The 17999-nt window shown below is 34.7% G+C and overlaps 1 protein-coding gene across 5 annotated transcripts in view; it reads left to right on the forward strand.

Moving 5' to 3' along the window:
- Positions 1-17999, forward strand: part of LOC101093912 (ankyrin repeat and KH domain-containing protein 1) — a 132685-nt gene that overhangs the window by 58421 nt on the left and 56265 nt on the right. For 2 of the 5 annotated variants that reach the window (XM_006927658.3, XM_045059953.1), the window contains exons 8-11: positions 832-1069; positions 1299-1490; positions 6828-6937; positions 17506-17562. In XM_006927658.3, the coding sequence (XP_006927720.1) occupies positions 832-1069; positions 1299-1490; positions 6828-6937; positions 17506-17562 (597 nt within the window). Of the gene's footprint in view, positions 1-831; positions 1070-1298; positions 1491-6827; positions 6938-17505; positions 17745-17999 lie in introns of those variants that run through there. The other 3 variants (XM_006927659.3, XM_003980831.4, XM_003980833.5) reach the window with 2 other exon arrangements.

Genomic DNA, 17999 nt, shown 5'->3' on the forward strand with positions numbered 1-17999 from the left:
GAATTGATACTGATTTTTTTTTTAATTTTTTTTTTTAATGTTTATTTTTGAGACAGAGAGAGACAGAGCATGAACAGGGGAGGGTCAGAGAGAGAGGGAGACACAGAATCCGAAACAGGCTCCAGGCTCTGAGCAGTCAGCACAGAGCCCGACGCGGGGCTTGAACTCACGGACTGCGAGATCGTGACCTGAGCTGAAGTCGGACGCTTAACCGACTGAGCCACACAGGCGCCCCGATACTGATTTTTTTTATCTTTGTAAAATTCTTTGCCTCATTGTAACAAGCTAGTGCTGAGGCAAATTATAGGTTACTATCAGACCACAGGGGTTTTCCTTGGTGACATAATCCCTAGTGGTAATGACTTCATAGAATTTATTGTTATTTTTTTGCCAAGTCTTTGTTTTTTAAACAGATCTAACAAAGTTTCTATGCTTCAACATGACACCTAGGTTTGAGGGTATAGGTATATTTTACCTGGCGGTTGTATAAACAATAATTGTTTGAGGTACTATTACTCTTGACTATGGATTTAACAGTTTTTTGAACTTCAATGAATGTGGAAATTTGAAATTATTTAGAATTGTAAATATGTCATAAGTCTGATTCTTTTCAATATTTGGGCTTGCTCAAAACTAAGGGAAAGAAAATGGAGTTTTTGATAAAGTCAGCTCACTTCTCAGCTGGGCATAATAGTATATATGTATCTAAGGTGCATCTCCTTTTCTTCCTTTCTGACTTTTCTCAATCTCTTCTGTTCTTCCAATTTTAAAAACTCAAAATAACAACCAAACAAAAACGTTTCTTCTTGTTTTACTTCTGAAAATCTGCAGGATGGACATGTTGAGGTAGCACGTTTGCTTTTGGATAGTGGTGCTCAAGTGAACATGCCTGCAGATTCATTCGAGTCTCCGTTGACGCTAGCTGCCTGTGGAGGACACGTTGAATTGGCAGCTCTACTTATTGAAAGGGGAGCAAATCTTGAAGAGGTTAATGATGAAGGATACACTCCCTTGATGGAAGCTGCTCGGGAAGGACACGAAGAGATGGTGGCACTACTCTTAGCACAAGGTAAAGTAGTTTTATTTCTTTAATTAAAAGGTCTATTTCCTTTGGATGTTTTGTGTCATCAGTCAAGTTTACTACTACTAACATATTTTTTTGCATTGATGATAAAGTAAATTTTCCATGCCCTGAAAGGAATCCCAGAAGCTGGGAGAGATCATTAACGCTGTTTAGAGCAATATCTTTATTGTAAGTCTTTTGCCGCTAGTTTTACAAACTTTTATGCTTTTCTCAGGAGCAAATATAAATGCCCAGACGGAAGAAACCCAAGAAACTGCTCTGACTTTGGCTTGCTGTGGAGGATTTTCTGAAGTTGCAGACTTCTTGATTAAGGCCGGGGCTGATATAGAACTTGGCTGCTCCACACCTCTAATGGAAGCTTCACAGGAGGGACACCTCGAGTTGGTTAAATATTTACTGGCTGCCGGTATGTGGCTTTAAAAGTGCCTTTTAAAAAAAGGCTTTTTATATAGCTTTTGTAACTTTATCAATGAAACTTACTGTTTTATATCTATAAAAGGTGAACGCCAGCTCCACAATTGAATTGCTCTTCTTGGGCTCCTAAACCTCTGAAATGTCATTTTTATTATTATTATTATTTTTAAAGTTTGTTTATCTTGAGAAAGAGAGAGAGAGAGAGAGAGAGAGAGAGGGAACGCGAGCACAAATGGGAGGAGGGGCAGAGAGAGGAGAGAAGGAATCCGAAGGAGGCTTTGCACTGTCAGCACAGAGCCCGACACCGGGCTCATTCTCAAGAACTGAGAGATCATGACCTGAGCCGAAACCAGTAGTCAGACGCATAACTGACTGAGCCACCTAGGTGCCCTGAAAAAAGGCATTTTTAATGTTTGTTATTTTATTTTATTTTATTTTATTTTATTTTATTTTATTTTATTTTATTTTATTTTATTTTATTTTTAAATGTTTATTTATTTTTGAGACAGAGAGAGACAGAGCATGAACGGGAGAGGGGCAGAGAGAGAGGGAGACACAGAATCCGAAGCAGGCTCCAGGCTCTGAGCTGTCAGCCCAAAGCCCGACGCGGGGCTTGAACTCACGGACCGCGAGATCGTGACCTGAGCTGAAGTCGGACACTTAACCGACTGAGCCACCCAGGCGCCCCAATGTTTATTTATTTTTGAGAGGGGGAAGGGAGGAGCAGAGAGAGGGAGACACAGAATCTGAAGCAAGCTCCAGGCTCTGAACTGTCAGCATAGAGCCTAGCATAGAGCTCAACCTCAGGAACTGCAAGATCATGACCTGAGCTGAAGTCAGATGCTTAACCGACTAAGCCACCCAGGTGCCCCCAAAATGTCATTTTAAAAACGTTTTCTTATTGTTATTAATGTTTGTTTAGTGACCATAGGCTTCTCATTGACCTTCTCTTTCCATTGAATGGTTTGAGGCTTCTTTCTGCAAGGGAAAAGTTAGCTTCTTCAAGTCTCTGTTGGAGAGATGGAGGTGGAGAGGACATTATAAGAGGTTATAATTTGATACTTTTTAAAAAATATGTTTATTTTTGAAAGACACGGAGAGCGTGTGCACATGCGCCCAAGTAGGGGTGGGGCAGAGAGAGGAGGACAGAGGATCCGAAGCAGGCTCTGTGCTGATAGCAGAGAGCATGATGCTGGGCTCAAACTCATGAACCCTGAGATCATGACCTGAGCTAAAGTCAGATGTTTAAGTGACTGACTACAATTTGCTACTTAAAAAAAAGGGTTTTTTAATGTTTTTATTTATTTTTGAGAGACAGAGAGACAGAGCATGAGCGGGGGAGGGGCAGAGAGAGAGGGAGATAGAGAATCTGAAGCAGGCTCCAGGCTGTCAGCACAGAGCCCACATTCACAGACCTTGAGATCATGACCTGAGCTGAAGTCCGGAACCGACTGAGCTACTACCCAGGCACCCCTATAATTTGATACTTTTAAGCCTATTGATTTCTTGACATTTCTAAGTCTTCTTAAAAGAAAAAAAAAAAAAAAGAACTAGTGGGAATTTAATTTTTGGCAGAAGTACTTAGTTTTAAAATAATTTGTGGTTAGGGGTGCCTGGGTGGCTCAGTCAGTTGAGCATCTGACTTTGGCTCAGGTCATAATCTCGGGGTCCATGGGTTCTTGCCCCGCCTTGGGCTCTGTGCTGAAACGTGAAGCCTGGAGCCTCCTTCAAGTTCTGTGTCTGCCTCTTTCTCTCTCTCTCTCTCTCTCTCTCTCTCTCTCTCTCTCTCTCTCTCAAAAATGAATAAACTTTAAATAAGTTTTTTAATAAAAAATAAAAAAAATTTGTGTTTTATACATTGTTGAGCATTAGTAAGAGATAAGTAGTTTTGAACAAAATATTTGTAGTTTATAGAGCAAAATAAGAATATACCAGGAAAAAAAAATGATACAGATATATACCTTTATATATTCTTTAGAAAAATTTTCTTTTTTATCCATGTCTGATATATTCTTTAAAACTTGATATATTAAAGAAATTAATATGTAAAGGAAAATAAAATATATAGCAAAATTTTATTCATCCTTATTACTTTATTCATCCTTTCACTGTTAACATTAATTTCATTACAGCTCAGCTGCAATTTTTTTTGAATTATTACTGAAATAATTTCTTAGCGTTGTTAATGGGTCAGATGATTGTTTAGATTTTGACCAAAAGTACAAACCAATCATACCTAAAAGCTGAACTCTTCTTGCACTCAAATGTTATTAATCACTGAAGTTATTGTATGCATTAATCAGTCATTATACCTCCACCATTTTCAGTAACTGTCTGTGTCCCCTGTAGGAGTCCTTACCAGTGGTTACCTTTCTATGGTCTTCCCATGTCCCTCTAAGTAAAGTCTTGCTGTTTTGAGAGGCTTTTAAAAGAAGGCATAAATGTTTACTAAGAAGTTATTGAACACCAGACATTCTGCTTAGTTCTCATGTGATCTCTATTAATTACCATTGGTCCTGGTATAGTAAGAAATATTAAACACATTCTTATGGATATGGAAACAGTGCTCAATCATGTTACCCTAAGGTAACTAACCTAATAAGTGACAGACAATATTTAAACTTAGAACTCCTGACATTGTTTTTTCTATTGTACCACCATGGAGTCTCATATTTAGCTACTTATGGTAATTTGAAGTATGTAGTTTCCAGAACTATCTCAGGGTTTGAGAATCAATTTTTTATATGATCACTATTTAAAAAAATTATTTTTCCATATTAGAGTGTGTTTAACTTACATGAAGTTCTTTTTAGAGTATAGCACTAAAAAAACACCCAACAGATATTTTAATACATTGCCTATACCATTTTAAAAAATTCAAGAACCTTTTTTTTTTAATAACTTTTTTGTTATGGCATTTTTTCAAACACAGAAAATAGTATAATGAACCCTTAGAGCCTGTCACCCAGCTTTACCAATTTTTAATTTATGGCCCATCTCATTTCATCTATACTTTCTCCATATCTCCCATTTATTTTTATAATATTGTTTTTTATTGAGCTATAACTGATATATAACATTAGTTTCAAGTATACAACCGAATGAGTTGATATTTGTATATATTGTGAAACGATTACCACACTAAGTCTAGCTACCATCTGTCACCATATATACTTACAGAAACATTTTTATTTTCATTTTTATTTTAAGTTTATTTATTTTAAGAGAGAGACAGAATATGTACACAAGCAGCAGAGGGCCAGAGAGAAAGGAAGAGAAAGAATCCTAAGTATCCTCTATGCTGTCAATGCAGACTCTGACACCAGCTTGGCTCCCTCCCAGGATGGTGAGATCATGACCTGAGCTTAACCGACTGAGCCCCACCCAGGCACCCCCTACCTAAAATTTTTAAATAATAATTCCTTAGTATCATTAAATGTCTAAGCAGTTTCACATTTTTCTTACAAATGTGAGTGTGTATGTTTAATGGCTTTTTTGAATTAAGATTCAAGTAAGATTTATACAACTGTTGATCAGTATGTCTCTTAAGTCTCTTTTGTCTATGGGCTCCCCTTCCAGGCTTCTCTTCCATCTTTCTATTTCCTTGCAAGTTTTGATTGAAGAAATGGAATGTTAATCCTTTAGGCTTCCCACAGTATGGGTTTTGCTAATTGTATCTCCATGATTTTATTTTACTTGTTTTTCTGTCTCTTGGGTTTCCTTCAAAGTAGTAGTTAGATCTAGAAAAAATTTGGGTATGACATGTTTGTTTGTTTTACTAGACTACTTCATAGGTAGTATTTGTATACTTTCTTCAGACAGTAGTAAATGTGTGATTATCTCTTTTTGTGATATTGTTAGCCATAAATGATCACTGCTTATATCCATTAATTCGTTCGGAGTTACAAAGTGGTGATGTTCTCACTTCTTTTATTCCTTACTTGTTTAATAGCTGGAATATGTCCATAAAGAGAAACTTCCCTTCATCACCTATCTGGTTACCCTTAGGTATAAATCATATGAAAACAGCAGTTTAATCTTTCCCCCTTTTATTTACCAGTTTCCAAAATAATGAGGTGATCCCCTAGCATCCTTCAGTGGTGACCAATGAAGTGGTTTTTTGTTTTTTGTTTGAACATCGTTTGAACTTTCGAGTTTAAACATATATGATGGGTTGTACTGCATCACAGTCCTTATATGATGGATTGTACTGCATCACAGTCCTTATTCTTTTAGAAGCAAAAACTGTGGAAAGGTGAGACCATTTGATAAATTTTGGTCAGTAAGCTTAGGTCCTAAATCCTTTTGATGTGACCTCGCTATATAGTCTCTGATAGTTTCCTTGCTTTCTGCTATGGCGAGGTATTTCAGACACATCTCAGTACAGATTCTGCCCTAGTCTTGGTACCAATCATTTTTCTAAAAAGCCCTAATTCCATTTTGTAGGAAATGGTATGTAGCAGAGACCACACTGTAAGCTAGAGACTGTTTCTGTTTGGTCTGTCATTATGTCTAGGACTTTTTGGTTTGTCAGAGTTAGGAAATATTTATTTTTCTTACGGATAAATTGAACTCTTAAACAGTTCATGTCAGTGCCTGCAGTTCAGAACCATAGAGTTTTTACTTAACCTCAACAATCTTCGATCTTTGTTTTCTTTCAACCGTGCCAAAATTTCACTCCTCACCAAAGGATTGCTCATTTGATTTTACCGTAATATCCACAGAACTATTTCAGAGTACAGACCAACACTACCACCAATATGATTTCTGAAAACTGATATTTTTTGGTTTTTCAGCTCTTCTCTCCTCTCCCCTCCACTTGGAGTGTATCTTACTGGGGACATATAGGGGAATTACTGTGTTTTAAAATAATTTGCTTTATGTGCTTCAGCAGCACATAAACTAATATTAAAATAATTTGATTTAGTCCCTTTCTGTATGCTCAAAGGCATTTTTACAAAGCAGATTGAAAAGAAAATTAAGGTGCGCCTGGGTGGCTCAATTAAGCTTCTGAATTTGGCTCATGTCATGATCTCACAGCTTGAGTTTGAGACCTGCGTGGGGCTCTGTGCTGACAGCTCTGAGCCTGGAGCCTGTTTCAGATTCTGCCCCTCCCCCACACTCTCACACTTGTGTTCTCTCTCTCTCTCTCTCTCTCTCTCTCAAAAATAAACATTAAAAAATATGTTAAAAAAAAAATTAGGATACTTAAAATACTTTCTAATATTTTCATATTTTGAATTCATCAATTTCACGAAATTATAAAACTTAACCATTTAATATAATTTTACAGTTTATGAAGTAAACGTTTGGTTTTTTTGCTTGCTAGGTGCTAATGTTCATGCTACAACAGCAACAGGAGACACAGCCTTAACCTATGCTTGTGAAAATGGACATACGGATGTTGCAGATGTTTTACTTCAAGCAGGCGCTGACTTAGTAAGATACAATTCTTAAATTTCTTTTGTGAATGTTGATGCTACATCTATTTTTAACATTTAGAAAACACAAGTAAAAGAAATCAATAGTTTGCATACTTTGTAGAAAATAACTTTTAAAAAAGTTTTGCTATTTGTTGCATTTATTAAATATATTTGAAAGTACTTAGTTTTTAATAGGTCATTTTGTTTCCTGGGTAAAACTATTAGTTGGTTTCTTCCACTTACTCCAATCTCATTTGTCATTCCCGAACTTTTTAAACGGCTCTTTATTAGACATATCATAAATTCAGCGATATGTTTACAGAATAGAATAACCTATCAAATCACTTTGAGTGATTTCTTTTGTTTCTTTAATTAGTTTGACATATAAAAACAAAGCTACTATCCTCTTCCTAACAACATTAGTATAGTATTCTATTCTTTTTTGTTCTTTTATTTTCTATTTTGGTTTTTCAAAATTTCAAATTAGATGGCAACTTCATTTGTGCAATAATTGTTGCAAATGTGGAAAATTACACATAATTTTTCACTTTAAAGATGACTACTTCTTCCTGAAATGTGTGCTTTGACTAATTTTCATTTTGTGAGGGTACTTTAAACTGCTTTCTAGAGTTTCTCCCTGAATTACCTTTTTTTTTTTTAAGTTTATTTATTTTGAGAGCGAGTGTGCACATGCATCTGCGTCAATTGGGGAGAGGCAGAGAGAGAGGGAGAGAGAGAATTCCGAATAGTCTCAGCGCTATTTGCGCAGAGCTTGACTGTGGGCCTTGATCTCCTGAATCCAATCATGGGATCATGACGTGAGCTGAAATCAAGAGTCAGATGCTTAACCGACTGTGCCATCCAGACACCCCTCCCTGAATTTCCTTATATATTTCTTAAAAATCTGTGTGTGATATGCACAGCTATGAGTGTTTTAGAGAATTTATATATTAAAGTTATTTTGGAAAAACTGTGCAAATATTGCCTTTTAAACCATTTCTAATAATAGACATTCCCACATAGATACCTGAGAACATTGTTGGAAAATAATTATGGGTTAACATAAATGCATAGTATGATTGTCCTATTTATTATCATTTCTACTAATACTAAATATTATACTGATAACACTGGTATTCATTCTCAGTAATCAGGATCTGCCCCATCAGTTAGAATTTCTGAGAGGTGTACCTTTTTTGCTTGAAAATTACGCAGAATGATATGTTAAGTAGATCTTAATATTCTGCCCTCTTTCTATATCTTTTTCCTTTTTTACACTTGCTTTGGGTCATCCATAAAAATTAGAAATTGAAGTATTTCATCATTTGAAATAAAGAAATAAGATACAGTATAAAAGCTATATGCAAAGTTTAATACTTTTATCCTCTGAATTCTCTCTTCCTTCCATCTTTCTATAGCAGTCATTTTCTTAATCTGTTTATTGAAAATTATTATGGAAATGTTAAATAGTAAAAAGAGGTACTGTCTGTTAAATAGAATCTAATATATAGCAAAATTTACGGGATTTTAACTGAGTTAAAAATCTGGTATGAAATATTTTTAAATGTTTTACTTTTATAATCTTCTGTAATTACATAAATAGGGTGTGATTAAAATTCCTCAGGACAATTACATTAGCAGATAGAAAGATTTGAATTTATCATACCTGTACATTCAAACTGTAAGATTAAGAAGTGGCTCAGATAAACATAAACATATATATATATATATATATATATATATATATATATATATATATCTTAAGTAGAAAGGTAATACTGTTATTCTAATATAACTTTATTTTTCTATTTTGCAATCTGTCTTTGCATTTATATTTATGTGTAATTATAACCATAGTGTAATATAGTTCTCTATTTTTTTCCACTGTGCATTCTATCATAATCTTTTCCATATTGCTACATAGTCTCTATATTTATAACTCTTCTGTTAAGTTAATGACCCATAATATTCACTTATTAAATTGAACTTTTGACTTGCTTTTCATTTTTCACTATTATAAATACTGTTAAGATTTAATACCTACATGTGCATAACTTTTTTTCTTTTGAATAATTTCATATATTGATTTTAACTTTAAAAATATATTGCCCATTCCATGCTTTTGCTGTCTGTGTAAAGACATTTTAATGTTAATACCAGTTCTTTTCTTGGTTAATAAGAAGCAGTACTTGTTCTTTATATAAAATGCGGCAAGTATGGGAAAGTATAGTAAATTTGCTAATTAAAACCTATAAGTAAATTGTGATTTCAGGCCTTACTATATAAGCCAGAGTGGGGGAAACAGGACATAATCAAAAATAAGAAGTGAGTAAAGCAGGCAGATCAGTGCGAATCCTGAGGAAAAGTGACTGATGATTTTTACTAGCTGAACCTTGCAAGGCAGTAGTTTCTCTCTTGTCCTCCCTTCTTTGCTGCCACCTCCTAGCATGTGTTTTGGACTGTACTGATTTCCTCCATTGGCTTGCAGACGGAAGACTTTGCACTCCCCTTCTATTCCTGGCATCCCATAATTGTGTTCCTGATACCTAGATTTGCTAGTTGTTTAAGTTAAATGAATATTTTGGTGTGTGGGGGCTGGCTGAGAACCTTCATTTGGGGGCAACTATTTTTACCTTCAGTTTTAAATAAAGATATACAAGTCAACCTTTGGAACACAGTTTGAACAAACCCCTATGCTTTGTTAGATTTTGGAGCCTAACTTTTGCCACAGTTTAAGGTTTTGATATTACAGTTGTTGTTTTTTTTAATTTTTTTTTTTTCAACGTTTATTTATTTTTGGGACAGAGAGAGACAGAGCACGAACGGGGGAGGGGCAGAGAGAGAGGGAGACACAGAATCGGAAACAGGCTCCAGGCTCTGAGCCATCAGCCCAGAGCCTGATGCGGGGCTCGAACTCCCAGACCGCGAGATCGTGACCTGGCTGAAGTCGGACGCTTAACCGACTGCGCCACCCAGGCGCCCCTTGATATTACAGTTTTTAAAGAAGAGCTTAAAAGCTACTGTTTCCCGTTCATTAAAATATCTTGTACCAGAATCAGGTAGCATATTAATTTTGGTTTTATAAAAATTTAATGCAACAATTTGGTTTTCTTATATTGTAGCCTGAGATGAAACTGAGAAGTTTTAGGGCTTTTTATTCTAAATGTTTAGTAGATATAATTGAGGGCTTAATGTTAAAGGAAATCTAGAAATTTTCTTATTTACTGCTTTAAAAACATTCTCAGCCAGAGCTGATGGCATACTTGAGCATTTTCAGGTAGATCCTCCAAAATATGTGCATGTTCTAATTTGAAACTTAGTTATTTGAAACATCACTTTTCCTAGTTTAAAAAAATATTTTAAATTAAAAATATTTATGGGTATTTCTAGTAAAAAAGGACATTTAATATTTCATCATATTCATCCATATCAATTTGTGGATTGGTATGTAGCTTGTCTAGCTTTTTCATAATTGAATACGTTTGAATAATCTATTTAAAACCTAGGCTTTTTATTATCCTTAAATAGGCCACTTAAAATGTTCTTTTTGAAAATCAAAAATTAAATGAAAAATCATCCATTGATTCCAGAATTTTTTGAAAATTCTTCCTGTTTAACAAGGAGAATCATTTTAACTACCCTAAAAGTAGAGAAATCTCTGAGCAGATCATCTAATCCATATCTTCCTGGTGTTTGTGTTTCTTATTACCACAGTAATGGGAATAATTGTATATTGAAATATACAATGTTTTCTTTTTCTGCATACCATCTTTGTTTATTGGGCCCATGTTTGTGTTTAGTATTTGATGTGATTACAGGTATATGATGTAAACCCATTGTAAGAAAGTTTATATTAAAACACATTAGCATTACTTAAAATTTAAAAGAAATATTTTTTTAAAAACTGCCCTTGGAAACTACTTAATCTTGTTTCTCTGAAAAGAAATTTTTATATTATTCATGTCCTGGCACATTTATTACCTAACTCTTTGATCAGAAATTACTAATAACACCATTTAATAACTGAAATTGACTAACTCCTCTAGTCTTTTTGACACTGCTCTGGTATCCTACATTATTACTCTAGGCCATTCTCCCCAATTACTGGTCGTTAGACCAGAAGGCAGAGTTTTAGTATTTCATACTTGTTCTCATCTCTGTAGCTATCCAGCTTCAGCTAAAGCACTTATGGCTTTATTTGTTTTACCACAGTCTTCCCATTACTATTACTTTTCATGTTTAAGGTGGAGAATTTGCGCTGTTAACTATGCAATAGTATAATTTGATTATAAAACTCTGCTTCTTTTTTTTCCTCTTGGCTTGCTTTTAATTTTGACTTTGTGTTAGCTAATATGTCAGAGGTGTTTTGATTTGGTGTTTATGTTTTTCAAACCGTTTGTGAAGATGATAGAATCTTTTTCTTTTCATCGTGACATGTTCATTTCAGTATTAAAACTTTGACCATTTGTAAGATATAAGTTGTAATTGTCATCTGTAGAATTTCCTTCACGTGTATTTGCCACCAAGGCCAACTTTGGAATGGGAAAAAGAGTGATATATAAATCAGGTAAATAAGTATTTCTTTCTTGTCTCCAGCTCCTTGGCCTTTCATTTCTAGAAGAGTTATATCGTAGTATAACTGATCAGTAAGTTCTGAACTCAAGGAGTACTTCCTATAATAAACAACTAATACAGCTAATAGGAACTGTAAGTACATTCTAGTTATGTTCATATAAAGAGATTTAGTGACCCAACTTAGCATTTTATAGGCCAGCATTGCTATTCAAAAGTAGAACTTACTCTAGGAAGAAGTACCTATGGAAGGCATCCTATAATCCTGTATCTGACTGGAGGTCTAATGAGTAACAAAGTCTACTCTTAGTTGTTTAAAAAGAACTATGCTATGGAACATTAGAGAGTGCATATAAGTTTTCATTATAGCCATCAAGTCACTGATACAATAAGCAAATACTTGTCTCAATCTTCTCATTTGTAAAATGAAATTTAGTATTATTTTCTGAACTCTTGTACCAAGTCATGTAAATATTCTTTCTTTGGCTCTGCTGGGTGTCCTTGGGCAAATCACTTAAATTCTCTAGGTTTCTTTGTTTCTCTTCCTCTTCCTCCTCCTCCTCCTCCTCCTCCTCCTCCTCCTCCTCCTCCTCCTCCTCCTATTCTTCCTTTTCCTTTTTTTATGAGGGGTGTAGACTAGATGATCTTTAACAACCTGGCTTAAGAAATCTAATTTTCTGGGGCGCCTGGGTGGGTCAGTTGGGTAAGCAGCTGACTTGGGCTCAGGTCGTGATCTCACAGTTGTGAGTTTGAGCCCTGCATTGGGCCCTCTGCTGTTAACACAAGCCTGCTTCAGATCCTTTGTCTCCCTCTCTCTCTTCCCTTTCCCTGCACTCACTCTCCCTCAAAAATAAATAAACATTAATTTTGTAATTTCTGAAGAGCAAGTGAACTACCTATTTGGAGGAATTAGATGGACTAGATGATCTTCAGTGGTTTGTTAGTCCAAGAATGTATAAAGTGCTATGAAATCCTTAAAGAAAATGAATTTTTTTAAGTTTATTTATTTTGAGAGTAAAAGAGAGAGGGCGCATGTGCATGTAAGCCGGGGAGGAGCAGAGAGAGAGAGAGGGAGAGAATTCTCCACAGTCTCTGCATTGTCAGTGCAGAGCGTGATGTGGGGCTCGAACCCACAAACCGTGAGGTCATCACCAAAGCCAAAGTTGAAGCTTAACCAACTGAGCCACCCAGATGCCCCAAAGAAAATGAATTTTCAAGATTATAAACCATCACTGGTAATGGTGATAAGTGTTATATAAATTATTCTCTCTCTTAAAATATTTATATAGATTAGATGTATCTTGAATTACCTTCAACATTATTTTTGTTGTTAATTTTAATTAATAGCAGATTTAACTTGTCATAACATTGTATAGATTATCTTACTAGATAAAAGCTATTAATCCCTAAAATACACAATTAACTTAGACTATGCCAATAAAGCAAAATCTGGCATTATAATGATAAATCATTATTTCTTTGACCCTAAGTCTTTTATCAATATTTTATCCTAAAAGCTGTTAAAGAAATAGGAAGAATTTCCTTGACGTGGATTTTTATTTTAAGTAATCTATTTGCTCAAGAATAGAAGTCTTTCCAGTTATCTTTGGAATTATTCAATTATAAATACTTTCTTTTTTTCTTACAGTTGACGTTTATTTCAAATAGCAAGATAAACTTGTGTTACATCTTCTCATCTTATATACCTTAAAACTTTTCAAAATGTCCTCTGCATAGGATTCTTTTTTACAGCTTTGGCTTTCAAGTATATGTAGACATTGTTCAATGAGAGACAAAGGATTTAGAATGCCATTTTACTTTAAGATATTTGCCACCTTGAAGATAAGGGATGGAAGGAAAGGATACCAAGGACATGAGATAGAACATGGGTTTTTTGTTATGCTCACAATGAATCTGTTTTAGAAGAAATAAATAAATAGAACCAACCTAAAGAAGTGTGGTAGGTACACAGCCTTGCTAATTATGATATCTCTGCTGTACTGAGGAGTAGTTGGTCCTGGGCCAATCAGTTATTTTCCTCATTATTGTGGCTAAATTATTGTATAACTAAAGTTTATAATTGATTGAAAAATTTGTTTCTTAGTTTTAAATAGGTGATTTCTTTATAGGGTTCAAAATTCACAAAATATAAAAGTGTCCCATAGGCACTTAGTTTCCATTGACAATCAATACTGTTCATTTCCTGTATCCTTCCAGAGATATTTTATGTGTGTATGATGAAAAGTCACATATGTTGACGGAAATAGTCATCACTGCTCAATGCTTTGTATAAATTCCTTATTGAGATAGAATTTTGTTTTTTTTTATAAATTAAAAAAAAAATTTTAATGTTTATTTTTGAGAGAGAGAGAGAGAGAAGACAGAGCATGAGTAGGGGAGAGGCAGAGAGAGAGAAAGACACAGAATCAGAAGCAGACTCCCGGCTCTGAACTTTCAGGACAGAGCCTGATGCGGGACTTGAAGTCATGAACTGTGAGATCGTGACCTGAACCAAAGTTCGATGCTTAACTGACTGAGCCACCCATGCACCCTTGTTTTTTATTACATTGATTTTCTCTGTAGTTTTGACCATAGCTTTTAAGGGTTTTTAATATATTAATAAAAATTGAAGCCCTTTTGCACTGATGAGGAAATTCGGCACTTTGAATATGTCATAATGGTGTATCACTAATTTTCATCCCTAACCATGAAGTAGGCTGTCTGACTCTTTTTGCTTTCCTTGGATTGTATTTTGCCAGCCAAAGAATCTTTTTCAAGCATTTTTTTAGAATAGTTGAAACTGAGTGTTTTGAACATAGATATGTTAACACTCTCCAGTTCTCAATCTCTTTGAAATGATATTTGATATGGAGTTCATCAAAAGAAAAAGTTTTGAAGAATTAATTTGTTACCTATATTAAATATGAATAGAAATGTGAACCAGTTCCTCTTTCATAATTTTTTTTTATTTAAGCAATATGTTGTGTGTCCTTCTAGACATTTCTATACCCTCCAAGCATATATAGAGTCCACGTATGTGAGCTATAGGTCTTTTTTTATATGAACAGATTTGTTATCACATAGACTGTTCTGTAACTTTTTTCTTAAAATATTTTTCTCTGGTGGTTCCTACAGATTTCTCATTCTTTTTCACAGATACCCAGTGTTCTATATAATTTATCGACCATGTATTTATTCATAAACTTCTGGGTTATTACAGTTTTTTAATTATTGTAAGTAGTGCTACACTAAATACTGTTAAACATATTTACGTATCTTCGCTGCTTTTGTGAATGTATATATAGGGATAAATCACTAGAAATGAAATTACTGGTTATCAGAGGGTCCACATCTAAGATTTTGATAGCTGCTGCCAAATTGTTAAAAAATGCTGAACCAGTCTATATCTCTGTTAACAGTTGAAATCTGATTCTCCACATTCTTATAAACATGAATTCGAGTTCTTTGTTTCTTCCTTCCTTCTTTCCTTCCTTCCTTTCCTCTCTTTCTTCCCTTCCCCTTTCTTCCCTTCCCCTTTCTTTTCTTCTTCCCTTTTCTTCTTCCCTTTTCTTTTCTTTCTTTCTTGCTTGCTTGCTTGCTTGATGGTTTAATTTTCTAATCTCTGATCATAACCCCCATGTTTATTTTATCTAAAAAAATCTTTTTGTGTTCCAAGTAGCCCTATGAGCTGCTCATTAATTGCTCCCAAAGCTTTTGTGAACTGTTGAAGCCTGGTATAAAGTTACTTTCTGAAAAACTATTCAGACATCATCTACAAATGCAAATTTTGAAATAGTTTGTTAATTTCTTTAACAAAATGATTTTTTTAAAAACTCAAATATTCAGACAATATTGACTCCATTTTTCTTTTTTTTTTTTTTTTAAGTTTATATATTTATTTTGAGAAAGAGAGAGAGAGAGAGAGAGAGAGAGAGAGAGAGAGAGAGAGAGAGAGATCGGGGCAGGTGCAGAGAGAGAGGGAGAGAGAATCCCATGCTATCAGCATGGAGCCTGACTTGGGGCTTGAACTCGTGAGCTGTGAAATCATGACCTGAGCTGAAATCAAGAGTCGGATGCTTAACTGACTGAGCCACCCAGGCACCACTTGACTCCATTCTAAAAGAGGAAAATAATGTATCTTCTACCATAGGATTTGCATGAGTTATTTTATTTTTGCATTGTCATAGTTTTATAACATTTATATTTACAATCCATTTTATGACCCAGTTTCTCATAGTTGTTTAACTGTATGTTTAGAGGATTTAGTGTTTGCCTTACTACTTTTTCATAGCATGTAGCTTCTTAATTCCTGAGTTCCTAATCTTGACTCACCTTTTGGCTAGCTGATACTGGTACTTTGATTTGAAATTACTCTCTTCCCCCTCAAAAAAGGAGTTTACAGGTACTTGCATTTTTAAGACTACTGTATGTTGTATTTATAAATGAATGTAGCCATATAGCAAATTATTGAACTGCTGCTTTTTTCTCCTCAAAATTTTAAGCCCTCTATTCTCTCTTCTGGTACTGAATATTTCCAAAGCTTGCTAGAATATTCCCTATTATATGTAAGTAAACTTTCTTCTGCCTGGATTATCATAAGAGTCTTTCATTGTACTTTTAAACCTCTGTGACTTCATCAGAATATGTCTTGGTGTTTATTATTTTATAGTAGTTTTTTCCTGGAAATTAGTGAGTGCTTTCTGTCTGAAGATTTTGGGTCATTCCCTCAGGTCTTCCCCTCTTCCCCCTCCTTCAGTTTTCTTCTGTTATATCCTTCTATGCTCCTTTTTCTATTCTGTTTTCTTCTGGGATATTTATTTGTATAATGGATCTTTCTTGTTCTTATTATCTTTGTGGCCAATTCATTTCTTTCTTCTTTTCTTTTGCGTTGTTTCTTTCTTAAGCCCATCCTCCGGGTCACTTTTTTTCTTGTGCTTCTATGTGGTTTTCATGGTTTCATTATTTCATTATTACTTAGTTTCTTTGGTTCTTCCAACTTACTTTTAAATCTCTTGCTGCTGTATCATTTTGTTCAAGTTTTTTAAGAGTTCAGGTTCTCTTTATTTGGAAGTATAGGGATTATTTGGCTAAAATTTTATTGTTTGCATTTTTGTGAGAATTTCTCAATAGGTTCTCTGTTGGATACTTTGTACTTATTATTTATATTTGAGTGAGGCTTGCTATTTGTTGAAAATCATATGACATTGAAGGAGGGAGAGAAAGTGAGCCTTAAGAGTCAGCTTCTTCAAGTCCTGTAGTTGTCTCAGCATACTTTCTCACCACATCTCTACCATAGGAGCACACATCCCCTTAGGTAAGCCTACCACCCAAGTAAGAGGCAGAGGTGACTTAAGAAGTAAAGCTTTCTTTAGGCCATGTTTCTTTCATTTGGAGACTTAGTTAACCCTGGTTGTTGACTGCAAGGCTTATTACACTTTCTTCTATTGTATCCCTGTCTTACCTTTAAGTACTTTCTCTCTGTCATGAGTCTAGATCAAGAGAAAATAGGTCTGTTCCATCTCTCAAGTCCTTTGGAGGTTCCTGTTTTAGTTGAAAAGTGTGAGCACCAAATGCATTTATAATTGGAGAGAAAGCTATGTAACTATTTAGTCATCTTCTAGTATTTTCCTTACTTTTTCTCCCAACTTTTGATATTCCCAAATCATTTGATTTAATTATTCTCCTTGGTTAGATACTAAGACACTGCTTTTGATTCTGTGGCTCTAGTTGTATTTGAGGACAAAGGCACAAGTTCAAGAAATTCAGCAGAATTATATCTGCATGTGTTAAAGTTTATATTAAAGTTATTTTGTAGAGAACCACATCATACCCTTAAAATAAAATCATAGTCGGCTTCTGAGATTATGGTCTCTGTAGATGAGACTCCTTTTAGTTGAAGATCCTGAGTTTACAAAACCCAGCACCTGAAATACCAGTCACAAGGTCTTCATGGCCAAATGTGATTTTCATTTTTGGAATAAGATCCGTGAGTTCTTCTTTTTCCTTTCACAGGACAAGCAGGAGGACATGAAGACTATTTTGGAGGGCATAGATCCGGCCAAGCATCAGGTGAGGGAGGCCTTTGATGCTTGTAAGCTACTACATAAAGAATAGATGTTATAGGTAACCAGAACTCTGGATATCTGAATTCCAGCCAAGAAGTTCCAGGACCTTGCTGGGTGACAAAAGAAATCCTCTTCAATTGAAAAAGATTATGAAGTTCCAATAAAAAGAGTTTTATGTTACTAGTAGTTTGCTTCCTTAGTATTCTTTTTATGTGGTATTCCTAAGAAATCTTAGGTGAAAATAGATTTTCTTATTCAGATACTTCTTTTGCGTTCTTCCTTACTGGGACATTTAACATACTCCAGAGAGAAAGTCTCAGTTACCAAATCCTTTGCTTTCAACTTTTTTCATCAAAAATTCAAAACTCAGATAGATGCAGGGAGATATGTTAGACTTTTTTATATAATCCTCAAACAAACAAAAAAATTAGTTTAGTGAAA

This window comes from Felis catus, chromosome A1, assembly GCF_018350175.1.
Source record: "Felis catus isolate Fca126 chromosome A1, F.catus_Fca126_mat1.0, whole genome shotgun sequence".
In the NCBI taxonomy this organism is placed as follows: domain Eukaryota; kingdom Metazoa; phylum Chordata; class Mammalia; order Carnivora; family Felidae; genus Felis; species Felis catus.